Raw genomic sequence first — 26,544 nt, forward strand, 5'->3', positions numbered from 1 at the left:
TGGCTGACACCTGACCAGAGGACCAATAGGGGGACAAGATACTTTCAAATCTTGGTGGAGGGAAGTCTGTCTTTATGCTTTTTGTTTTGTTCGTTGTTCGCTCTTGGGACTCAGAGGGACCAGACGTACAGCCAGGTTCTCCAAATCTTTCTGAATCAGTCTTTCATGTTTCAAAATTGTAAGTAATAGCCAGGCAAGGCGAATGAGTCTTATTTTTGTTTTCTCCACTTGAAAATGTTTTTTTTGCTGGAAGGATTTTTACCTCTGTTTGCTGTAACTTTGAATCTAAGGCTAGGGGCGGAGGTCCCTCTGGTCTATATGGATCTGAGTACCTGTAAAGCATTTTCCATCCTGACTTTACAGAGAATTTTTATTTTTTTGCTTTCTTTAATTAAAAGCTTTCTTTTTAAGAATCTGATTGATTTTCCTTGTTGTAAGATCCAAGGGGCTTGGGTCTGAACTCACCAGGGACTGGTGGGGGGAAAAGGAGGGAGGGACGGTTAATTCCTCCTTGTTTTAAGATCCAAGGGGTTTGGATCTGTGTGAAGCCTCTCAAGGCAACCCAGGGAGGGGAAAGTCTGGGGGGAAAGGAGGGAGGATGGTTAATTTCTCCTAGTTTTAAGACCCAAGGGGTTTGGATCTGGGTTCCCCAGGGAAAGTTTGGGGGGAACAAAAAGTGTGCCAGACACTAAATTCTGGCTGGTGGCAGTGTACCAGATCTAAGCTAGTAATTAAGCTAAGAAGTGTTCATGCAGGTCCCCACTTCTTGTACTCTAAAGTTCAAAGTGGGGAAAGAAACCTTGACAGCAAGGTTTATATACATTCCTCCTTAAGCTTTCATGCACATAAAGAGCACTAAATATGTTCTTAACACCTGTGATGGAGATACAGAGCTATTCTGACAGCCAGACCAGGTGAATCCTGTTAGTTCCAATATAGAATAGGGATATAAAAAGGATTTTGAGCCGCTCTCTTTGAGACAGAGAAATTTGAGCAAGGACAGAATCCTGCAAGAAAAAGCCCTGGAACCAGACAAAGTCAAGAGGAAGGATAGGTCAAGGTCTATATCAGTTAACAATAACGCCAAACCTCAGGAAGACAGTAAATTTGGATCATGTGCAGTGTGGTAGGAGCCAAGTCGAAATGCTGCGGGCCTGTAGGCCCAGTTCTTGGCATGCTGATTAGAGCTAGGTAAATAATAGTAGGAAAAAACTTTGCAAATATATAGGTCAATATTTGAATTATTTACTGAGATTTGTAAGCTGAGTGAATGAAGAAAAATATTTCTTGAATAACTTAGTTCAGGGGTGGAGGAGAACTTGCCATTTAAATAAATTTTTCTATTACATAACCACACGCCGCAACTCTTGTTGGTTAGAGAAGAGGGTGCTCTGAGCCTTGCTTCATATTAAGACAATCTTCCTCAGGCTGCTACTTTTGAAGAGCCGCATCCAGCCAACTGAGCTGCATGTGCAGATGCCTGTGGAATGCCACTGACTTTAGGGGGCTCTGCACATGTACAGGGGTCTACCTGTGTGGATCAGCTTGCAGGACAGGGGCCTGACATTGCTGCAATTACGTCCAACCTCACCTGCTCAGCAAAGATGTTGTCAAGTAGAAGAAAAAAATCCACAGGCTTCTCACTGTTGATCCCCATCTCCTCTCGAATCATTTTCAGATCATCAGAGATGCCCGGCTGCAACAAGACACTTTCCATTTTACCCCTGTCGAGAAAAAGGAGGTTTTTTAGATCTTCAGACACGCTGGCAAGAGCAACAAGATAGCCGCAAGAGAACCTCCCCGGCTCATTGGGTAGGGCTGTCTTCCAGGAGTGCGAGGGAAGGGAATGGAAACTGCTCAGTGCTGGATGGCGTCCCAGCGCTTGGAATGCTGACACAAGAAGTGACAGATTCTCTGTCTGAGCTGATGCTAAGATTTTAGATTTGTCATTAGGACTCTAACCTGGGGAAGAGATGTTAATTCCAAGGAGGAAATCTAAATGAGACAAGCATTTCAAAAGCAAAGGACACACTCAGCAATGATTACATATCAATTAATAGTTGGTGTCACTGGAACTCAGCCCATCTGTACCTCCAGGGAGCACTACTTTGCCAAGCTTGCCTCACAAGGAATGAGCAGTGAAAAAATCCTGGACTAACTCCTACATTTGTTGTATTTATTATAGGGGCAATGCAGAGTGATGCCATTAGTTAACTTGGCCTTTAGCCCTTCTTTTCAATGCTTTTTAAACTTCACCCAATTGGGCTGTGAATGTCTATGCTGGATCTTTGCCCCAGTCTAAATGGGGAGGGTGTTTCAGCAAAAACTCTTCAGCCTTTTCTCAGAACTAAATTGGGGTAAAACAGCTTTATCAATGTTAAAAAGAAAAAAATCTGACCGTTTCTTTCAAGAACTCTAGCACCTCACAAATCCATTCCTATTTGGCAATCCTCCCAAAAATTTTACACATATGCAATTGTTCAGTGCTTGCTCCTTAGTGGTGTGAATGTCACAGCTGCAGTGTGCATGTTCTCAGGCTTCACTGAGGTGCCTGCAGCAGTCAGCCAGCTTGCCTGTCCACTCCCTACCCCATCAAAATACACCCTACACTGCAAAGCCACGCACTCAGTTTTCATATGCCAAAATTAAGGTTGCCTCTTTGTGTGAGAGAATTCTGATAGTCTCTACTGGGCTGTGGACAAAAGCATGTCATGTAATCCAAGACAAGCGCAGTCCATATGTACGAAGGGGACAGAGTTAGATAGCACTGGCAACCTTAAATCCGGCATTTATTAACCTGGGTGCCTGACTTTGCAACCTTAACGTTCTTTTCATGTAGATTTTTATAAGAAATATTTTAAATTCTTAGATAAAAACTATGTTAAACAGGTGCTCAGCTTTAACTCCAATCAGTAAAGGGTATAAATATTAACAGATGTTGCAATGATCCCAAACCAAAACACTACACACCCTGGACAGTCAGAGTTAAGGTTAAATTTAAAATAAATCCAAACACATTGAAGAATGGAACTGCAGAGTTAAAGCTCCCAAGCAAGCTTAACTCTGCTGTGTAGTGATGCTGTGCTATAACCATACAAGTATGATTTGTGCACAAGTGTTTGTAGTGATTAGACTAAACTGATCTTTCAAGAGCTATTAAATATTTTTTCCCACATAGTGTCACTAATACCTTATGCAACTGTACAGAGACAAGGAGTACAGCCATTGCAATAGGAAGAATTCAGTGAATGAGGAAAACATGGTGCTTTCAGTTATTAGCAGTGATGTGCCATGATGGGGACCTCAGAAGGAGAAATGTGACTAGGGGTTACCTGCTCAAATGCTTCAGGCGCTGGCAGTTCTCGTAATTGGGGTAGAGGATTTCAGTGCTTGCGTCATCAGTGACGATAGTAATGGGTCCTGTGGAATGGACAAGAGGAGATTTCTGTCATCTCTAGCACAGCTGGGGTTGCCTTATATTAGATCTGTTTTCACCAATACAGGAATACAGAACTGGGCTTTTGTGCAAGACTATCTCCCATTAAAGTCAGTTTCCTTGTACAAGGTCTCATCTTTGTTTTCATGTCCTTCCAAGGCTCTGCCAATTCTCTTTTTGTTAATCAATATTTACATTGAGGTACCACCTAGAAGCCATTCAGATTGGAGCCTTATTGTGCATGGCTGTGGTCATACATCTCATAAATGGCAATCTCTGCCCCAAAGAGTTTATTGATGTAGGAATCTTAACTGAGCTGGGCTGTGTGTGGTATTTCCTACTGCTGTGTTTAGCATTACTGTGTGCCACAAAATATATCCCTCCCCGTAACCCATCAAGAGTGTTATGATCTGGTAGGTCACTTTGCTGCTGCCAGGACATTCAAGCCCAGGGACCAAGAGCAAATGAGATGCTCTCAAGACAGTCTCACATTGGTGAGCTTCAGGGTGCAGGTGAAGGTGTTTCTGGATGGTCAAACTTTTAACAGGGCTCAGGACTCTTATGGGCAGAATGCTCCAGGTTCTCTCAAGAGACACTTCAGACCTGACTATGTATTAGGGCCTACTCTTCATTTCTCATTGCCTGTTTCTGACACTGGTAAATGCTGCCCTACTCAGTCAAGCTGAGCTTGCAGCAGCAGGGGCAAGGGATCAAGATGGGCATCAACATGAAGCCAAGGAAGAGACAGAGCTAAAGGCGAACTGACAGCTCATGCACTAGGCAGGAGATCCTAGATGGGAGGGTGGAGAAGGAAGAGCAACAGAAGGGTGGTGGGGAGACAGCAACTGGGGACCAGAGCAGTTGGGATATGTGAGAAGAGAGTGTATCTAGGGTAGGTTGGGTGGGGGATGAGGGGAGAAAGCACAGTCAGAAATGACCCCCACACCCATACCTTCTTTATGCTGTTGGAACAGCCCAGCCAGCAGACACCGTGTGGACTCCAGATTGCGAACAATATTAGTGGAACGGATGCTGAAAGAGAGAAGGCAGCTTGTGAAACAGAGTGACACGGTCTTCCTCCTGTAAACAAGGCCACATCCAAGAATAACCTGTTGGACGTGAGACCTTGATCTCCCCATGAATCAGCAGCTCCAGATACCCACTGTCAATATTAGCATCACTGAAATGCAATCCAGACATTGAAGGCACTAGTGTCTCAGATTTTTGTACTGGTGACCCCTTTCACACAGGAAGCCTCAGAGTGTAACCACTCCCCATAAATTAAAAACATTTTTTTTTTATATTTACCACTATTATAAATACTGGATGTGAAGCAGGGGTTGGAGGTAGAGGCTGACAGCTCATAACCCTCCCTCCTCTGTTTAAGAACCCATGCACTAGTGACTCCTGGTACCACATTGTACTGGCCATGTGGGAGGGGTCAGAGGCCTTCGGTGAGAGACACTGGGGGAGAAGCATGTCAGTCAGGGAGCCTTCATCCAAGAAGTAGGGGTGGGGGCTGCGGGAGACTCATGCAGGAATTTTCAGAAACTCACAAGACCTCAGAAGGTTTGAACATTGGAGATAGAAAGTTGATCTTCTCCACGTAGCTTCTCCTCAGCCTTTCCCCCAGTTCAAACATCTGCTGCATCCCCACTGTTGTCAGCTGCCCAGCAATGACACCACCCTAGGGAGAGAAACAGCAGTCACATTCAGTGGAAAGATGCGAATCTCGCAAGGGGAACCTGATCAAGGGGAAAGAGTCTCTCACCTTCAGTGTGGTCTTTTTGTATTGATCTTCATAGGGGGAGTGGGGTTTTGGCCCACCAGAGAGGTCAGTTACTGTGTAATCAAACTGGGTTTGAGCAGGGACTTCTAACAGAGTTGGATGCCACTCCACCTGATGCAAAAAAAAACCAAGAGAAATGCTTCAGTAGAAAATAATCATCTTCCAATCACATCAGAACTACTCCGGGCTACACCCAGGCATGGGAGAATACACTGCGCTGCCTCTGCGATAATGAGACCGGGTAAAGTAATATATAGTACATGACTCCATTGTCTCCCATTATATAGCACAGCATCTTGAAACGTACGGTCCTAGGACATCTGAGACCCTCCATTATTGAGACATGCAGCATGACTTCTATTGCTCCTGAGAACCTCCAGCACTGAGACCGCCGTACCCCTCTAGCAGCTGAAGAAATAACAGGCGATCACACCTGCTATTAACAGCAAACTGAATTTCTCCTTGAGCTAAATGGTAGAGCTAATACTCTCAGATTCAAGAGCCATAAAAAGCTGTGTCAGTCACAATGATGCCCAAGTAAGTGGGGCAGTGTAGTGCCTGCTTACTGGAGCAGCCTGCATAGCAAGTACTCCTTGCCCTGGAAGAGCTCTCTGTGTCCGAGTACTGGCAGTCAAGCACTTGATTAAAGTGGAAAGTAGAAATGGTTTTGCCACTTCAGTGGCAGGAAGCGTGAGAGGGATGATCTGTATTGCTGCTGCTATACTGGCAATTAATGGATAGGACTCCAGAGGGGGAGCATGTACTTCTGAATCTGTAGGCTCCCCCAGCCAGATTTCTTACAAATATTACATTCCCTCTGTATTCAGCACAACAGCCAGCAATTCAGAAGGTAAAGGCTGGATCTAGCCAATTTTTGTTCCCAAATCCCAATGTCTTATCTTGGTTACCCTATTTAAAGGTACACTCTAGGGACAACGCTCCTGAAAAACCAGATGCATGTGGACAAAAATGGCCTAAAACCCCCAAGTCGGTACCCTAGATCTAGCCATTTTTTATTTCAAGCCCTAAATTTGTACCACCTACAACAGAAACCAAAGCCAATACCCATTGTACCAGTACAAAGAAGGCATGGACCCTGACAGATCTTGGTTCAAAAGGGCAGCAAAAACTTGGATCTAGCTGGTATTTGGCAAACACTAATTAAAAGTGGCTTTGTGCACTTAAACAGATACGTATCTTCTACAGTAACAATGTGTAGTTACATATGTTTGGAGAAAATGTGACATTGTCATTGGATTTCTGCACATGACGCTATTTGAGTCAGAAGTATGACAGACATCTTTTTGAGAGAGTCAGATGCCACACTCTATTTTATATCAGATACTAACTGTGGCTAAGGGATAGGACATCAGCAGCTTCTCAGTACACAAAAGTGAATTTATAGTATTTCCATGTAGTTAAAGTAGTTATCGTAATTATGTGTACTTACAGAGTAACAGAAGATCCAGTTCTACCCTCAGCTATGCACCCACACCGACTTCAATAGAACATATCGGCGCACTCAATATTAACGACGTTTTAAATTAATACATTAGAACCTTGCTAAACTGCAACTTCCTAATTCCCATGTTTAAATAAATGGTGTGAACCCTCTTCTCAGCAAAGATTTAACAGCAGACTCCTGTAGTGAGGTTTCATATTGCCAAGACTTCATTACTTTTGCACATTATTAGAGAGTATGTTTACTACTATGCCATATTGTATAAATAATTAAATTAAACTACAGCTGTCACAATAAATGAATAGAGAACACTGTAATGAAATAACTTTGTTATTCTGTTCACTTACTAATTTAAAAAAAATCAGCGCTTGGCAATGGGACTCCCTGTTGTCATGCCAAACGAGCAAGGCTTTATGGTATTGTTAACTGCATCTAACTTTAATTAATTACAATTTTATCTAATATTGCTATTTTTTCCAAAATGGTATCCTAACAATTCTGACTCCCTTTATACTGCCTGGATTTGTCTACAAGTCAATTTGAATCAGAGATCTCTCTCATCCCTGTTTTAAAGACAGCCATTACACCACCCCGGCTAATGTATCTACCAAAGCCACAAATTTGATAGCAATTTAGGTCACAGCTGGAACCACATTTGGAACCAAACACTCATATTCACAGTTGCATTGAACACACTAACATCAAATATGATCTGAACAACACTAGACAAGATGCTCCTCCTCTTCTTCCACCTCACCAGCTCCATTTATTGTCTACATAGACAATAAAAAACCTAAGATTTAGGGGCAAAAATGGACACTTTCTGATAGGATCCAGATACCACATCCAGGAGCTGGAAGATGCACCGAGTCTGAAACCCTGCAAGTACAAATATCTCTGAAGCAGGGCACTGGCTAAGGCCTGGTCTACACTATGCGTTTAAACCGAATTTAGCAGCGTTAAACCGAATTAACCCTGAACCTGTCCACACAATGAAGCACTTTATATCGATATAAAGGGCTCTTTAAACCGATTTCTGTACTCCTCCCCGACGAGGGGAGTGGCGCTCAAATCGGTACTGCCATGTCGAATTAGGGTTAGTGTGGCCACAATTTGATGGTATTGGCCTCCAGGAGCTATCCCACAGTGCACCATTTTGACCGCTCTGGACAGCAATCTGGAATCTCATGCACTGGCCAGGCAGTCAGGAAAAGCCCCATGAACTTTTGAATTTCATTTCCTGTTCGCCCAACATGGAGAGCTCATCAGCACAGGTTAACAATGCAGTCTGAGAATCGAAAAAGAGCTCCAGCATGGACTGCACGGGAGGTACTGGATCTGATCACTGTATGGGGAGAGGATTCCGTGCTAACAGAATTCCGTTCCAAAAGACGAAATGAAAAAACATTTGAAAAAATTTCCAAGGCCATGATGCAGAGAGGCCACACCAGGGACTCAGTACAGTGCCGTGTGAAAGTTAAGGAGCTCAGACAAGCCTACCAGAAAACCAAAGAAGAAAACGGAAGGTCCGGGGCAGGGCTGAAAACATGCAGCTTCTATTCTGCAATTCTAGGGGGGTCTGCCACCACTACCCCACCCCTGTTCGTGGATTCCGAGGTGGAGGTAGTATTCACAGCCATGGGTGAGGATTCTGCAGACAGGGAAGATGAGGAGGAGCTTGTAGAGAACACACAGCACTCCGCTCTCTCCAACAGCCAGGAGCTTTTTCTCACCCTGACGGAATTACTCTCCCAGCCCTCCCAAGCCACTAGCCCAGACAATGAAGCCATGGAAGGGACCTCTGGTGAGTGTACCTTGTAAACATAAGACATGGTTTAAAAGCAAGCGTTTTTTAATGATTAATTTGCCCTGAGGACTTGGGATGCATTCGCAGCCAGTACAGTTACTGTAAAAGTCTGTTAACATGTCTGGGGATGGAGCGGAAATCCTCCAGGGACATTTCCATGAAGTTCTCCTGGAGGTACTCCAAAAGCCTTTGCAGAAGGTTTCTGGGCAGTGCGGCTTTATACCGTCCTCCATGGTAGGACACTTGACCACACCATACATGTAGCAAGTAATCTGGTATCATTGCATGACAAAGCCTAGCGTATGGTCCGGTGATTCTGGCATTCAAGCAAACATCCGTTTCTTTATCTCGTCTGTGTATATCCCAGGAAGTGATATCATTATGGTAACACTGGTTGAAATTCAGGAATTTAAGTAAGGGGACAGAGATGCCATTCCTACTGGGGCTGTTTGCCTGGTGGTAAAAGAATCCTTACCCTTGCAGGTAGCAGCCGGGGGAAAGGAGGGGCCGATGGTGCTGAGCTTTCCCGTGTTTGGCTGCAGGATCTTCACCTGCTACCAGCCAGCGGTTGGAGGGGAAGGGGTGTTTAGCAGTGCGCGGCAGAGAAGATCAGAGGGTAGGCGAAAGATCAGCAGTGGCGGGATGCAACGTCTAGAGCTGCTGCGTATGCAACTGACATGCCGGCATATGGTGGAGCTTCAGAATGCGAGAGGATACAGAGTGCCGCTGTACCCTGTATAACCGCCTCCCACATCACATGTCCTTAGCCCTCCTCACCACCAGACGTTGTTAAGACCTCATGGGGGGAGCTCTGTGCACCCGCCCACTCCACCCCCGGACAGCCCAACCAAAAGCGCTCATTATTATGAAGATTTTTTAGTGCCTTTTCCTTTCCCTATTACCCTTCGTCCCCAAACCCCACCCGGTTACCTTGTGTTCCTCCCTCTTTTATAGTAAGCTATAAAGAAAATTACATGATTTTTAAACAAGAGTGGACTTTATTTCCTTAGAACAAACTGCTGATCAAAGGGTGGTGGGGGGCTTACAGGAATGAGTCATCAAGCGGGGGGGGAAGGGGTTCATCAAGGAAAACAAAACACAACAGTCACACTGTACCCTGGCCTGTCCATGAAACTGGTTTCAAAGCTTTCTCTGACGCGCACCGCGTCTGGTGTGCTTTCTAATCGCCTTGGTGTCTGGCTGAGCGTAATCAGCGGCCAGGGTGATTTCCTCACCCCCACGCCCGCCCATAAGTCTCCCCCTTACTCTCACAGAGACTGTGGAAGCACAACAGCAACAGCAATAACATAGACATTGGTTTGGCTGAATCTGACGAGTCAAGTTTAATGTGCCGCCAGCGCGCCTTTAACGGCCAATGCACATCCTACCACCATTTCTGCACTTGCTCAGCTGTGGTTGAACAGCTCCTGGACCACTGTCAGGCTGATGCCTGTGTATGGCTTCAGGAGCATGGCACCAAGGGTAGGCTGCGGTCCCCCAGGATAACTACAGGCATTTCAACATCCCCAACTCGTTATATTCTGGTCTGGGAAAGTAATTCCCTTGCTGCGAGCCGTTTTAAACAGAGTAGTGCTCCTGAAACATGACGTCATGAACCCTTCCCTGGCCATCCCACGTGGATGTGAGTGCAACGTCCCTTGTGATCCACCAGTGCTTGCAGCACCATGGAAAAGTATCCCTTGCGATTTATGTAGTGGGTGCCCTGGTGCTCTGGTGCCAAGATAGGGATATGGATCCTATCTATCACTCCACCACAGTTAGGGAATCCCATTGCAGCAAAGCCATCCACTATGACCTGCACATTTCCCAGTGTCACAACCTTTTGTAGCAGCAGCTTAGTGATTGCTTTGGCTACTTGCATCACAGCAGCCCCCACAGTAGATTTGCCCACTCCAAATTGATTCCCGACTGACCGATACCTGTCTGGTGTTGCAAGCTTCCAGAGGGCTATTGCCACTCACTTCTCAACTGTGAGGGCTGTTCTCATCTTGGTATTCTGGCATTTCAGGGCAGGGGAAAGCAAGTCACAAAGTTCGATGGAAGTGCCCTTATGCATGTGAAAGTTTCGCAGCCACTGGGAATCGTCCCACACCTGCAGCACTATGCGGTCCCACCAGTCTGTGCTTGTTTCCCGGGCCCAAAATTGGCGTTCAATGGCTAGAACCTGCCCCATTACTAGCAGGATCTCCAAAGCACAGGAGCCCGCAGTTTGACAGAATTCTGTGTCCATGTCCTCATCACTCTCGTTGCTGCACTGCCATAGCTGGCTTTGCAGGTCCCAGTTCAGCATTGACTGCACGAAAATGCGCGAGGTGTTTAAAACGTCCATGATTGCGGTCTTGAGCTCAGCAGGGTCCATGCTTGCTGTGGAATGGCGTCTGCACAGTTCACCCAGGAAAAAAGGCACGAAACGGTTGGCTGCTGCTGCTTTCACGGAGGGAGGGGTGAGGCTGTACCCAGAAGCACCAGCGGCAATGTTTTTTGCCCCATTAGGCACTGGGATCTCAACCCAGCATTCCAATGGGCAGGGGAGACTGCGGGAACTATGGGATAGCTACCCACAGTGCAATGCTCAGGAAATCGATGCTAGCCTCGGTACATGAACGCACACTGCCGAATTAATGTGCTTAGTGTGGCCACGTGCATTCGACTTTATACAATCTGTTTTTAAAAAACGGTTTCTGTAAAACCAGAATAATCCCATAGTGTAGACATACCCTATGTTTGGGAGACACAGTGTCATTAGATTCTTAGGTTCTCAGCACAATGACCAAAGGGCAAGCCAACCTTCAAAAAGACAGGTTATCCTTCAAAGGCACTATGGTCTTTTGGAGTGTTTAGACTTTAGGAACGATTTAATGAGACACCCAAAACAAAACAAACAAACAAAAAAAACCCCTAGAGTCTAGGCCAGAAGCCCCACCACGTGGCAGCACCATTTCCCAGTGTTGGATGCCAGAACCACCAGGCTCCCTGAGACAAAGGGCTGCCATGTCTTCACTTTGTCATACCCATCCTGTTCACCATCTCCCCTCCGCCTGCTAAACCACACTGCCACTTCCCTGAAGGATAACTGCTCTTCTCCTCATAAATAAGTGTAAAGCACACAGCAGGTAGGGAGGTAGGGGAGAATGGTGTACAGCTAAGCATTTTATTTTTAACACTAGTTGTCATTATACATAGTAAATGATTTTGAGTTGAGGGAGAAAAATAAAAATTAAGTGGATTCAGCAGTGGATTTCCTTTCTCTCCCCACAAACTTTACTGCACCAGAATGCACTGGGAATCAGACTTTTCTAGTGCAAGGGCACTGCATATAAGCGTTGTTTATAAGGAGCCAACATGGCCTAATATACTGGGGCTTACAAGAACTGATTTCTAGTCCTAACTCTGCTGCAGGGAGACCTTAGCTAAGTTATGCACCTTGTGCCTCAGCTTCCCCCATCTGTTAAATGGGGATAATGATACCTCCTTTGTAAAACACTTTAAAATCTAGTAATAAAAGAGAAGTGGTATTATTAAATGGTAAAATGTGAAAAGCAAAACATAGTTGGGTCCAGAAGGATCTAAATGCTAGATCTGAAATTTTGCCACCCTAGTTGATCTGTCAAGGTCTAGATTTTACTATTGTAGCGTTGTCAGCTATACTTGTTTATAAATATGGTACAAAAACTGGGAGTTCAGAACTGAGGCTGGGACGTGAATCAGCTGTACCAGGAAGAGTCAAAATTCACACTTTAGCACAGTAGTACTTATCTACTTGCCAGTATATAGTACAGTTTAGGAACAAAAATTAGATGGATTCAGATTTTACTTGAAGTCAAACTTTTAACAACAACAATACACTTCACTGTTGCGTTCCACTGCTCTAGTGCACACCTTGTCACTGCAGATACTCTCTCCCCTCCCCCAAGATACAGGGACAGCAGCTTCCTCTGCTCCTCAGATCAGCTATGCTGTCCTTACATTCAGAGTTTCCAGAAGCCCCTTCTCACCTGCTCTGGTTTCGGGATAGGTCTTAAAGGAGTGCGAGCTCCATGCCGAAATATGACCTGGACCAACTTCAGCTCCAACTGATGGCGATCGCTGCTGTATTGAGTTTTGTCTCTTCTCAGCTCAGCCAGGGCTACCCTCTTCTGGTGCACATAGAAAGCCAGGGTGCCCAAGACGCTCACTCGAGCCCAGATACCCATGCCGAGGGGCTGCCCTCCCTAAGAGATGCTGCGTGTGGATTAGTTTATGTAATACTGGGAAAGGGTGGAGGCGGAAGAAGGCTGCACCTCAGCTCAGAAATTCAGCTACCACAAACAGGCGCACTGGGGGTAAGGTGACCAGACAGCAAGTGTGAAAAATCAGGACACTTTTCAGAGGGGGGGGGGAGCACTGTATATAAGCCAAAGTCCTTAATATGGAGACGTCTGGTCACCCTAGCTGGGGGGAGAGGAGCAGGTTGCTGACCCCGCACGTCCCTTTAGCATAACCTGTGAGCGAGGTGCCAGGGCTGAGCCAGCTCTGCCCCCAGCCCCGGGGCGAGCAGAGGAGCAGGGAAGTGATGCGAAGCCTGACGTCGCAGCGACAGCTGCAGCCTTCCCTCCTTGCAGCAGCCCCTCTCCTGGCCGGCGGCCTCGCTCCTCTCTTCCGGGTACGGGTGCAAGGGCAGGGGAGGAGCGCGCCCGTCCCCGCTACAAGCTCCGGAGCCTCCTAGCCGGACCTGCGGCCAATTCGATCGCCCCAGATGGTGAAAAGAGCGAAGCCACGCACAGGTTTATGGGAAATGTAGTTTTTCCCACCAGCACGTGCCCTTGCTGGGAGCCAGCGGATGGACTACAAACGCCCAGGAGGCAGCGCGGCGAGGCGGATGCGTTCGGTGCGCTCACCTGTGAGCTAGGAGGGTGACGGGGCTTGCGCTGTGAGGGTAGCGCATGCGCAGAAGGGGGATTCTCGGGTCGGGATTCGGGGTGGGGAGTGAGGGCTTTGGCGCGCCGCGCTCGGGGCTCCCTATAGTTCCTGCAGCGCTTGGGGTGTCCTGGCCTCGGGGCTCAGGCTGGGCCACGCCCCAGCTCACTGAGCGGAGGGTAAGAGCGGCCGATGCTTTGTCCCGTGCATAGTCCGCAGGGAGCAGCTCCCCGTGCCCAGCTGCAGAGATCTTTCTTCCATGCTCCTCAGAGATTATACCCCCCCCCGCACTCCTTTCCCCCTTCCCTCCAAGGTGCCTGCCAGGGCAGGGCCGCCCACCCTGTGCAATCCTCTTCTCCAGCACCCCAAACAAGTCGCCTCCATAGTCTCCTGTGCACCACAAGCTGTTCGGGACGCCCCCCTCCCTGACAAATCCAATCTGTCATACCTGGACTCAGCTTCCTAGGCTGTGTCTAAAGGCTTGTCTACACTTGAAAGTTCATTTAGATTAAGGTAGGGTGTGAATTTAAAACGCAACAGCTCTTCCAGAATAGTCCCCCGCGTGGACATTCTTATTCTTAAATAAGAGTGTTCTCATGGGTTGGTTAATTTCCCCAAGCAGATGAGCCCTTAATTAGGAAAAGAGAGAGAAATTAGGTTGATGTTGGGTAATATTGACCTCTTTTGCTCATCTGGACATATCCCTAGATACCAAATGTGTAGCAAGGCACTTCTCCACACCTTAAACTATCTGTATCCAGCTCTGGAACTGTACCTCCCATTCCATGCTGTCATAAACAGATAGCTAAGGGTTAATGTTTCTTTTACCTGTAAAGGGTTAACAAAGGGAACCAAACACCTGACAAGAGGACCAATCAGGAAAACGGATTTTTCAAAGCCTAAGGGAGGGAATTTGTGGGTTTTTCTTGGTCTTTTTCTTTCGTTGCTCTCTCATTGCCGTCCTTCACATCTTCTGTTCCCTGCAGTTGTAACCCTACATAATAGTAGCAAAAGTAAGTCCCTGTTATTATTGGTTTGCTGTATTTGCATCTGGTATCTTGCTGGCTGGAGCGCCTTTAATGTGTATTTGGCGTAAAGTACTTTAAATTGATAATTTTTTGGATAAGCCTGTTTAGCCTTTTTCTATTGGTTAATTTCATTATTTACTATAACGTTGAGAAAACCCTGTATCTTTACACCATCTAGATACCAGAGAACCAGTTATTCTAGTATCTTCTTCTTTTTTTATTATAAAGTTTAGGCTTTTTAAGGACCTGTTGGATTTTTTTTTTCTAAGTGACCCACCAGAATTGGTAGGGAGAAAGGAAAGACTCAGGGAGGGAGGGGGAAGAAACTACTGCTCTGGTTAACTCTCCCTAGTGTCACAGGTGCGGAAAGAAGCTAGGGGAACAGAGAGAGAGAACCTATTTCCTGATTTCCATTGTTTTGGGGTTTGTCTCTTTGTGGGAAGAGAGGAGACATGCTTCTGGTGTTGTGAATGTAGAGGTTGCATCAGTACTCTCAGAGTTAGCCCGAGAGGAAGATTCTTGGGATGGGAGAGAGCTGGGGGGAATGGTTTATTTCCCTTTGTTAGGAGACTCAGGGCATCTGAGTCTTGGGGTCCCACAGGGAAGTTTTGGGGGACCCAAGTGTACCAGGCACTGATTCCTGGTTGGTGGCAGCCTATCAGATCTAAGCTGGTAATTAAGCTTAGAGGGTTCATGCTAGCTTCTCAGATTATGAATGCTAAGGTTCAAATCTGAGTAGGAAGCTATGACACATGCATTTTAGTGACCACTACATATTTTTTTGTGGAGGGCCTGTACTACACATTTGTGGTGGAATTGAGTGATCCTATTGATTTGTCAGTCGCAAAAATCCTGTTTATTTTCACAGAGCCAGGATTTCACCCTTGGTGTCTAAGATATGCGCACACCTTGAGCTGAGCTGAGATGCCATGCTCTAGCTCTAGGCAGGGTGATTGTATTGCATGCTGGAACTTGCCATCTCCACAATCTACATGTCCATATTATGAATGAAGCTGGTTGCAAGCTGTTCCATTTTATGCTGGTTTTGGGCAGCCTGGCAAATTGCCAGTGTACCTTCCTCAGGTGGGTAGTTTTTTAGGTGCCTTTGTATTAACCAACAGAGCCTTTCCCATGCAAATATCACCGTTTTTTATAGACCAAGTTCCTTATGTTCTTATAAAAATGATTCAAATATATCTCTTTTTCCCTGGCCCTCAGACTTGAAATGAGAGAGAGATGCTGAAGTCTAGTGAGTTTTATTGTCTGAAAAAGAAAGAAATCAAATCAAATAATCTCACAGTCCACTGGAGGGCTATAGTGAGTGCTGGAAAGGATTTGTACTGCTTGCTGAGAGCCTAATGAAGGAAGTGACTGGCAGAGAAAACAGCCCATTCACTTTTTTTATCTGGAAGGGCAACATTTTACATCCCCCAACTTAGGGATTATGGTGTGGTCAGCTAGAAGTACTGTTTGATCTCCCTATATAAGGTGAAGGGAATTTATGAGAGAGAGGTTGTTGCAGGTACTGTATTTTGAAAGGTGGCACCGATAAGAACAGTGTCTCAGCAGCAGGTAGTTAAGAGTATTTGTGTATCTGTCTTTTGCTTTTAAAATATTTTAAAAGCAGAGAAGTGTGTGGGTGCTGGTAGGAGATGGTTTGGTGAGAGAGACAGATACAATGTCAGGGACATTTAAGAGAGAGACTGCAAATGGTGCTGTGCACTAGCATCTGACTGAGAGACAGAAGCCTCCAGGGAGAAGAAAGGAAGGAAGAAGGACCTAAAAGGGTTGTCTGGGCAGTAGTGGGTCAAAATGAGTCCACCACAACCACCACTGCTACGAGTCAGGGGAATGGTTTTTCCTCCCTTTAGATAAAGGGGTTGGAAGCTCTACTGTCAGCTCTTTGTGTTGTGATTCTGATAGCACCAGTTGCCTCCATGCTGGGCCTGCCATATGCACTGCCCTCCTGGCATTGAGGTGTCTCAGATGAGAATCTATGAGGCATAAAACAGTAGCTTGCTGCCTTCAAACACAACGGGCAATGGAGGACAACGAGAGCCGGCTCCCTCCTCCAGCCAATGTCCTCACCTTTTTTACTTCCTGAATCCAGTCTTGTCCATTGGAATGCCCTGGACCCCAAATTAATCTGTGTATAGAAGAAGTTCTGATGGACACGAGTCCCCTTCTAACATAATCAGTGCCACTCCTTGGTGGGGCTTTGGGGATTTCCAAGTCCTAGAGCCTCCTGGAAAATTTCTCTTTAGCCTTATAGATCAGTCCAGGCATGCCATGGAGACACTTACAGTAGAACCACCATCCTAGAATTCTGCTGACCATCCTCACTTCCCTACTTTCCCTGCTTCAGTTACCTGCTCGCGGTCTGCTACACTATCCTGCTTCATCACCTCATGGGGGATCATCAGGTAGGAATACAAAAGAAAACTAACTGAATATTTATGCTGGCTGCAGAACTATTATAACAGAAAACCCTGATTAAACAAACTGGTAAAAACATGGGGAGGGTATTGTAATGCTTCCTCCTGTGACTCAAGAGAACCAACCTCAGGGTGGATTGTTAAGAAGTAGGGCACAAACCCCAAACTGGTTGTGAGTTCTATACTTAGATTTCACCAATCAATTATCAAATGTAAACTCTTCAGGCACTATAACAGACTCAAGGTGGAGTCCCAAACAGCATCCTTGGGTACTCTGGTCTATCTTGCTACCCAGGTGAGCATACCTTTGTGATAAATGATTTCGTACACCAAGAGTCACAGCAATATTCGGTTGCTTTCAGTTCCAAAAGACTAGTCACTTATCCCACATCAATTGCACCTTAGATCTCACACCAAAAACGAGGCTTGTAATCAATCTTGTCATAAATTATATAAAGATATATTAAATAGAACAAGGAAACCAGAGAGTTATTTACAAGGTTAAAGCAGATAAACATACACACACAAATGAGTTACAGTCTTAAATTTTAAAAGGTAATAAAAGTTTCTATAATCAGCAAGCTCTATATGTCCTCTAGGCCTAACCCAAGCTAAGCAGCTGGGGATCTCTCACATATGCCTAGAAACATTCCCCCTCCTCTACCCTCTCCCCCGCAGTCCAAGCAGCATAAAAATATTAAATTCCTTTTGTTTGGGGTTTTTATCCTCCTGCCATGTGATCTGTGCTGCAAACTCAGCTGATGGTAGAATCCACTTGCATGACTAGGGTGACCAGACATCCCAGTATTTAGATATTTGTCCCAATCTTTCACTCCACCGGCAGCACTCGGCTTTTTTTTGCACTGCCGGCAGACCCACCCCACCATGTGTCCCAATATTTTCTTCCTCTCATCTGGTCACCCTATGCATGACCCATCTTCACAGAGGCGAGAACAGGACAACAAAAGGTGGTTTTTTTGTCCTCTTGTTGACAGTATGTAGGGAAATTCCAGCTGCAATATCCGTCTGGTATCAGTGGACCTTTCTTATTGGGAAGGGCATAACACCTGTTGAAGATCGGTCCTACACACGAATTAGTGTTTCTCTTCTGTTTAGTGACTTACACAGTCCCAGAGGCTCACAATATAACCGCTCAGATACCACCTTACAATATGGGATACAGGTGTTGTAAGTGAGATTAATGCATGCAGCAACTCATAAGCATTCAATAAAGTCTAAATACATTCTTATATGTAACAATTTAAACAATACTACCACACAGGTGAGACAGACTGATTCCAGCAGTGTATTTGTCAGTGTTCAAATGAGACATGGGGACCTTGGCATGAGCTGGCACCTGGTCTGCTAGCATCGCAACCATATCTGGAAGGGGAGAGGCAGGGAGAAGCTGACAAAGGTGGATTTGAACTCTCAGTCTAGAGATGAAATGTTCCGTATTCCAATTTTACTCCTTTCAGACATTTAGTTCCCCTTGTTTAGTGGTGTTTTGCAGCACATCATGGAGTCTACAGATAGTATATATTTACACTGAAATGATATTCAAGAACCTAACTTAAATATATAATGAAGTTATGTAGCATCTTTATTAATAAATCTTTCCTCTCCTTTTTTTTTTTTTTTGGAAAGGAGTATTTTAGTCTGAAATCACACAGATTACATTTCTCATTAATTATATGGAGCCTTTTGTGACAATGGCCGCGGGACCATTCTCTCTCCTCACATTCTAACCCAGGGCTTTTCCCCTGCTTCCTTATGCCATTCTCCTTCTTTCTCCCCTCCTTTGGTCCTTTCTCTTCAGGATGTCAAATTTTAAACTCCATTGGGTGATGGAAGCGTTCATGGCTGCCATTAGAGCGGCTCTTTGATTTATAGACAGTTACAGAGGTGGTTCAAGATGCTAGCTCTGCTATGCAGACGGCTGGGGCTCTGTAGAACTGATAAATGAAATGTTTTTAATTGTTCACTTTATTAATGTAATTCTGTTCCCATTCACTACACTTGCCTGCATTGTAACTTCTGTTCACATGTTTGATTTTGTATTTCATATGACTTGGCATTGTGGCCCTCTCATACAACTTTGTATTAGAAAATTGGTAGAAACTTTGTATCAAATGTTAAGCCCCTAAGGATAGTATAGTTAAAAGTGAAAGAAACGTGCCTTTTTTGCTAGAAGTAGAATAAGATCTCCCCCACTCTGTAATCAATTGCCCCATTGACTGAATGAGGTGTGAATGAGTGAGGCTTGGAAGACACCCACCTCCAGAACAGCCTACAACAGTTAAAGAGGGAATGGGAGCCAGAGCAAAGGACAATACAACTTGTCCAAGTGGGCCCAATAAAAAGAGCAGACATATTGACGACCTCAGGGATTAGAAGCAAGCACCTTCTTAGAAAACGCCCTCTTTGAGCAGCACTGGGACAACAGAAAAAAAAGCAGCACAAAGCACAGACCAAGAGCACAGACCAGATTTGAATCTGGTCTGGATTTGCATGAGGAAGCGCTATAAATACAAGGTGTCTTGCAGAAGGACCCCAGGTCTCGTTTGTCGCGCATCGAGCATCGTTCGGATCGGCAGAAGCCGGCTCCACCCTCCCCATCTAACTCACCTGGCCAGTGCAGTTAAGGGAGCAACTAGTTGGTAACAACAGCAAGACGGAGTGTGTTGTGTCTGTGTGTGTGTGTGTCAACGCATGACTGTAATATATCATATCAGCCAATATGAAAAAGATAGTAGTAGTGGTAATTAATACCTGTATTACTAATAAATGTGGCGTTTTGCCTTAATCCCCCTGAAAAGATCCCGTATAGTACTTTGAGTACAACACTCTGGGATTAAAGAAACCTTAGAACTGAGGCCTGCTCTACACTGTGTGTGGGGGAGGGGATCGACCTAAGTTACGCAACTTCAGCTACGTGAATAAAGTAGCTGAAGTTGGCGTACTGAGACCTACTCACTGCGGTGTCTTTACTGTGGTGAGTCGACTGCTGCTGCTCCCCCTTCGACTCTGCCTGCGTCTTTCATGGCTAGGGTGACCAGACAGCAAATGTGAAAAATCAGGACAGGGGGTGGGGGGTAATAGGAGCCTGTATAAGACAAAGCCCCAAGTAGCGGGACTGTCCCTATAAAATCGGGACATCTGGTCACCCTACTCGCAGCAGTGGAGTACAGAAGTCGACGGGAGAGCGCTCAGGAGTTGATTTATTGTGTTTAGACTAGACGCAATAAATCGGCTCCTGCTGGATCGATTGCTGCCCGCCGATCTGTCGGGTAGTGTAGACATACCCTCAGTCTCAGATCCCAGATCAGCTGACTTTGGCTTGCAGGGTTTAGGCTGGGGAAGGAGGGAGCCACTAAAAATAGCAGTGTAGACATTTGGGGTTGGGCGGTAGTATGGGCTCTGAGATCCTCCCCCCTTGTGGGGTCTCAGAGCCCTGGCTTCAGCCTGAACCTAAACACAGCCCGAGCCCCGTGAACCTGAGTCAGCTGATCTGGGCCAGCCGTGTCCATGCCATGGGTCTTTTATTGCAGTATAGACATATCCTGTATGTCTCCGATTTACACCCTTCTGGTGTTCTGATTTTAATCAATAGCATTCTGTCCACTGATGCCAAAGTTATCATGTTACAAACAAACATCCATACAGAAAAATGCCATCAAGTTGAGTGTAAGGCCTTGTGCACTCAGGACTTAAAGAAAATGGAGGAATGAGGTTCACCTCAGCATTATATTAATATCTTCAGGTTCTCATAATATGGCCATGTTTTTGTTATCTGGATTAAGAAGGTCTTCATAAACCTTATCATCTTTCTAATAAAAAACATTCTTTAATAAGAGTCTGACTCCCACAAAGAGAGACGAACACTGGGCTTTCCTGACTTATCCTCTTAAGCTCCCTGTTTACATTGGTTTAAAACTCACAGGTCTGCTAAGCCATTTGCCTGAACTGTGAGCTTCTTGCATTAGCAACTTTCCACCACAGTTCTGCTGACAAAGCAAGATTTGGGGTGCCAGCCCAGCCCTAGAGGGAGAGTATCAATGCCCCCCACTGTCCCTTTCACAAGTGGGGTTCCAAAGCTGCCTGATGATGCCTTCTCTCCCCCTCACTTTTATCTTCATGTATGGCCCCCATCACCATAGTATCTCAGCACTTGGCAAACATTAATGAATATAGTGTATTCTCATATCAGCCCTCTGAGTACAATTACTGTTATTCCCATTTTACAGATAGGGAACTGAAGCACAGAGCGACTGTGATTTGCCCAAAGTCAGGTGCAAAAGTCAGGAATTGGACCCAAGAGCTTCTGAGTGCCAATCACAAGACCATCCTTCATCAGCTCCCTATACTGCCTAGACCAAGTGAGGGACTTAAGGACCTCTTGGAGGAGCACTCTTCTCTCTTTCTCATGTCGACATGGTCCCCCGTGGCTTTCTACCCTGCTGGTGTGATTCAGGCAGAGCACACAATGCAATGCTGCTGATTGGAGGGGTTGATGAAGTAAGCAGACTGGTGGTATACATTACAGTGTTCTCATGAAGCTGGCAGGATTTGGGTGCATGGAGCAGGACAAAGATGTGGGAATGGGCAGGCTTGAAGATAGTGTCTAGCAACCTGCACAGAACTTAGAGCAGGGCTCAGCAACCTTTCAGAAGTGGTGTGCCAAGTCTTCATTTATTCATTCTAATTTAAGGTTTCATGTGCCAGTAATACATTTTAACATTTTTAGAAGATCTCTTTCTATAACTCTATAATATATAACTAAACTATTGTTGTATATAAAGTAAATAAGGTTTTTTAAATGTTTAAGAAGCTTCATTTAAAATTAAATTAAAATACAGAGCCTCCCAGACTGGTGGCCAGGACCCGGGCAGTGTGAGTGCCACTGAAAATCAGCTTGTGTGCCGCCTTTGGCACATGTGCCATAGGTTGCCTACCCCTGATTTAGAGGAAGGAGGGCAGGTTGCAGGGAGTACCAGGAAGTCAGTCTGTGTATGGATGGCCAATATGCTAGTTACAATTGCAGCACCTCTGTGAATAGTCCTGTTAATGAAGAGCCAGCTTAGTTTTACAATCATGGAGTCTTTGCATTCTATTAACCCAGCAGGCAGTATATGAAACATAGGGGAGAGGAAAAAACAGAAGGAAACAAAAAGGAATGAACAGGGGGAGGAGAGAGGAAAGAGACCCAGAGAAGAAAGTGAAACTAAAGCAGAAAAACAAGGAGAAAGAAGAAGCTGCTTCAAACTGTGGGGTGGGTGTGCTCAGGGAAGAGTATTATGTTTTTAGGCAGAAAATAAATGTGTGAAGGAATTAGTAAAAAGACAGAAAATAGCGGCAGAGTAAGCAAGAGAAAATAGAATAATGAAATATAAACAAGGAAAGGAAAAGCAAGGAAACAGGCCAACAGCTTCTAGACTAGTGAATCACCTTAATTCATGTTGCTTTCTGTGCTAGTATTTCCCTGGCAGATAGGCCACAGCTCTGTAAATCCGCAGAGAGAGAGAGAGAGAGAGAGAGACGACAGAATGTTGCCCCTCTGGGGATTTAACTCTTGCTGCTTTGTACCATTCCTGGTAAGCGTATATTTTAAAATCTAACATGCCACAGCAGGTGCATGCAATTACAGGAGGGCTCCCCAAAATAGCAGGCGGCTGTCCATTTTTCAGCATATGGTGTTGCCCTTTTTTCCTTTATCCAACTGTGCAGAAATTTATTCTAAGATGCATCATATTTTCAAAAACATTTTCTAACTAACCTATATTTCCCCCTGCATCTATACTAATATGACCAGGAAAGAGGGGAACTACTATTTAAAATGCCAGCTTTGATGTGGTTTGTATTAGTGGTATAAGTTAGGTGTACTCCAATAGCTAAACAGATTTCAGGCAAACTTGCCTCCCAAAAGTGGATTCCAAATTTCCCTTTGGCTGAAATTTAGCAGCCCTGCAAAGACCTGCATCTCTTCAATTATTATTATTATTATTATTAATTACTAAATACATATTTTTGTCTTTCTATAGAGTTTCCAAACAGTGAATTAATACTAACCTACCCTACAGGGGAGTTGTGAGACTTAAGATCCTCACTTTACACAAGGGGAAAACTGAAGCACAGAGAGTTTGTGGTTTGCCCAAGGTCATACAGTGAGTGCATGTCTGTTCTGTGAATAGAGCCAGGACTTCCCGTCCATTGCTTTGAGCACAAAACCAACCTTCCTGATTATTATTATTGTATTATAATGTGATTTAAAATGTAGATATGCTTAAAAAACAGTATAGCATTAAAAGTTCAAGCCTGGCTTTTGTTGCTCATAGGAGTTCATGTAGGTTGCTGGGGAGGAAGTGCCCTCCTCCCAGACAAAGGGTTATAGTCACCCTATGTGTTAACCTGCTAAATCAATGAACCTGTCTGAAAACATTTGAACCAAATGCAGTGGCATGTAGTTTAGGCCCTCAGTGCAGGTTTTGTTTTTAAAAGGTAAGGGGAAAATGGAGGGATTGTAAGATGTAAGGGCTGCTTTCATTACTTTTTAGGTAGGGTGGTGGTTTGCCCTGAGTGGGGAGGAGAGAGGAGGCAGATTAAAATAGTCTCTTGCAGTACTTGGAAACCAAAAACAATAACAGCATCCTGCTAATGCTGGAAAACCTGCAAGTGAAACTAACTATGAGCAGAAAGTGAAAGCTGATCAGACTGATTTCATTGTCCACTTTAAATGAATTGCAATATGTAAATACATTACCAAAACGGTGAAAAGGATTTCTTGACTTTCTAATGCCATTTTCCCAAATTCACTGGAAGTGACTAGCTCTCTCTGTTCTGCTAATTAGATAACATAGCTAAGTGCTGCCCATCGTCCATTGGCCACTCATAATTATTCATGGCTACATAAGCACACAGTGACTGTGGTTGTTAGCTCACCACATATGCGGCATAGGAAACAGAACTTGCAGTCTTCAGCTTCAGAAACACAGGCTTCTAATACTGCAACCAAAAGGGACTTCTCCTGTTACCCATCAGCAGTGCTAACAACTATATCCTTGTTGTTTAAAGTCTCCAGTCAGTGAAGATTTCTAATATAACCACATAGGCACGTTAGCTGTATTCCATCCATAGAGGGCAGAAGCGCATTTATAAATGAGTATAATACACTGTATTGCATCGTAGCTTGCTGTAGTTAGTAAGCGACTTAATCTACTCAGTCTGGCTATTGCAATGTCTGTAACCAACTCCTTTGCGAGCAAGTCAAGTCTGGAAATGGAAGGAATGTTGCCATTTCTAACTTGTATGATCCACAGGGGTTGAATTGGAAAAAATAATTATGGTACTCTCCTAAATACCACCGCAAAGCAAGTCCTTCCCACTTCAGACACCAAAATGAGACACCATTGGTAGCAGATCTTTGTGGTATCCCTCTCTGGTTTTTGCATGCTCTGCATGCACGACCATCAGCTTGTCACTCATCCTCTTTTTTTTTTTTTGATCAGCAGAGAAATAATGTAAATGTCAACACTAAAATAAATCACTATGCTTCATAGCTAACGTGACATTCAGATGAATGGGGTAGTTTACACCCCTTATTTCTGGCTGTCTGCAGACTCAGGCACACAGCACAGCAGTGGTTTACACTAAGTTAACAGCAAGGAAGTTATAAAAATTAGAGATTCTTTGTCTAGGAAGGTTTAGATTCAGAAGTAGCATGCTCTAAGGACTAAGCAAGGTAGCACCATCTAAAAACTAGCTTGACAAGATGGTAAAAACCATACTACTTTGACTCCTGGTGATTGGATAGCAAAATTCTCCAGGTGCACTATGGGTACTTTTCACCTTTCACTGAAGCATCAGATACAGGCTACTGCTAAACGCAAGATACTTAGCTCCGACTTGCTATGGCAAATTTATGTTCCAATAGCTATATTTAACTGTTTCACATTCTTAACCTCTGCCACTTCAATTGCTATTTTGTGCTAGTTTAAAAAGTGTTTTGCAATGATTTGAATAAGAGGTGATGATATATGAGTCAGTTATTATAACTATTCCTCTGCCTTTGGAGGGGTGGGAACCCCGAATTCTGAGCATTACAAGATGGTCCTAGTCCAACAATTGATTGTAATATGCCTTCATATATGGATAGAAGCTTCTGAACAATGGAACTGGTGTGTGTGGTGTAACCTGCAAACTGTGCCTGTACCTGCTCACCCATGTACTGCATCAAGAAGGGGTAAGAAGTGATCAAATGGAACCTAGGGAAAAAACATCATCTCTTCATTTTGATGCAGGCCTAGATAAATCTTGAAATGTTAAAGGCCCCTTATTGATCAGACCATTGTTGGCAGAATAGTGGGTTTCAGTATAAACTCAGACATGATATCCAATGGTGCTTGAATCCTTTGTCTTCCTCCTAGTACTCTGAATTGTTTTCTGTTTTAAAGTAGACCCCTACACTTGATGTGTGTGGGGATCAGCCTGAGGGTGGGGACAGAAGAAGGGACACAAACCTTGTCTCGGGGGCCATGGTATTTACATTCAAGACATTTCTGTCCACACCAGCTGTTCTGTGCATGTTATTTTCAGAAATCCAGTAATCCCTGAGAGGTCAGAGGGTGGAATTGTGTGAATATATTGGGTGAATGAGGTGAAAAGGCTTGAGAGTCCTCAGGCTCTGTCACAGGAGAGCTTCTCTGGGGAGAGATGATTATGGCTGACAGACTAGGAGAATCCTGAAAGGAAGGAGGGCGCGTGTGATGCTTTTGCGGTTGGTCAAGTCTGCTCAGTTTGGTGTTTGCATGCATGGCTCTTCTTTTTTTACTCTGCCTTTAAAGAGCACCTGTTCTTTCCTTAACAATATATATATATATATATATGTTTTCTCCATTTCTCCATTTATATTTAGCCCAGTTTAAAAGTCCCCAACAAGTTTGAAAGATGTTGTGGCTTAGGGTGGTGCCTAGAGACATTGCTAGAGTTCAGGGTTTGTCAGAGTTTCCATTGTAAATCTCCTTTTTGAAAGGTTTATAACGCATCATCCTATTCTTAGCTGATGGGTTCTCTCAATCTGGGAATACACTTTTATTTTTTATTCTCCCAAATTTTCATGAAAATCAGTTTGCTGACCTATGATATATGTACAGCCAAGATTTTCTAAAAAGATTAGTGATTTTGGTTCCCTCCGTTTTTGGGTGTTTAGCTTGACACGACTTAAAGCAAACTGATTTTCATCAAGTGCTGAGCACCCGCCCCCTGAAAATCAGGTCTCTTTAAAGTGTCTCAAAGGAAGACACCCATCAGTTTATTTTGGCAAAAAAAGTTTTCCAGCCAAACTTGACCATTATCTGACAGTATTACAAAATGAATGGATGAAGGGAACTTGGTAGATCTTTTAATAAAGGTGTTATCACATGATATCTTACTCTCGATAACATTAATTCAAATTGGATTGCTAATGCACAGTTGTCAAATGGATTGAAAACTGATTGGAACACTGCAAACAAAGCACAATAATAATAAACCACAGTGTATCAATCTGAGACGAGGTTTTCTTTGATTGGCAGATTTTGAGGCCAGAAGGAACCATTATGTGACAGCTTAAGTCTGACTCCACAGGCCAAAGAAATGCATCCAATAATTTCTGTGTCAAATCTATAACTTCAGA

At 44.5% G+C, this 26,544-nt stretch overlaps 1 protein-coding gene across 1 annotated transcript in view; it reads right to left on the reverse strand.

The window, feature by feature from the left end:
- The window catches only part of ACP6 (acid phosphatase 6, lysophosphatidic), a 23,967-nt gene extending 10,695 nt beyond the window's left edge, over positions 1-13,272 (reverse strand). The window contains exons 1-6 of the mRNA XM_032780985.2: positions 12,511-13,272; positions 5,208-5,336; positions 4,993-5,123; positions 4,389-4,468; positions 3,333-3,420; positions 1,592-1,724 (exon numbers count right to left, since the gene is read on the reverse strand). Coding sequence (XP_032636876.1) covers positions 1,592-1,724; positions 3,333-3,420; positions 4,389-4,468; positions 4,993-5,123; positions 5,208-5,336; positions 12,511-12,708 — 759 coding nt within the window. The 5' untranslated portion in view covers positions 12,709-13,272. The remainder of the gene's footprint in view (positions 1-1,591; positions 1,725-3,332; positions 3,421-4,388; positions 4,469-4,992; positions 5,124-5,207; positions 5,337-12,510) is intronic.
- Between the last annotated feature and the right edge of the window lie 13,272 nt (positions 13,273-26,544).

This window comes from Chelonoidis abingdonii, chromosome 1, assembly GCF_003597395.2.
Source record: "Chelonoidis abingdonii isolate Lonesome George chromosome 1, CheloAbing_2.0, whole genome shotgun sequence".
In the NCBI taxonomy this organism is placed as follows: Eukaryota; Metazoa; Chordata; order Testudines; family Testudinidae; genus Chelonoidis; species Chelonoidis abingdonii.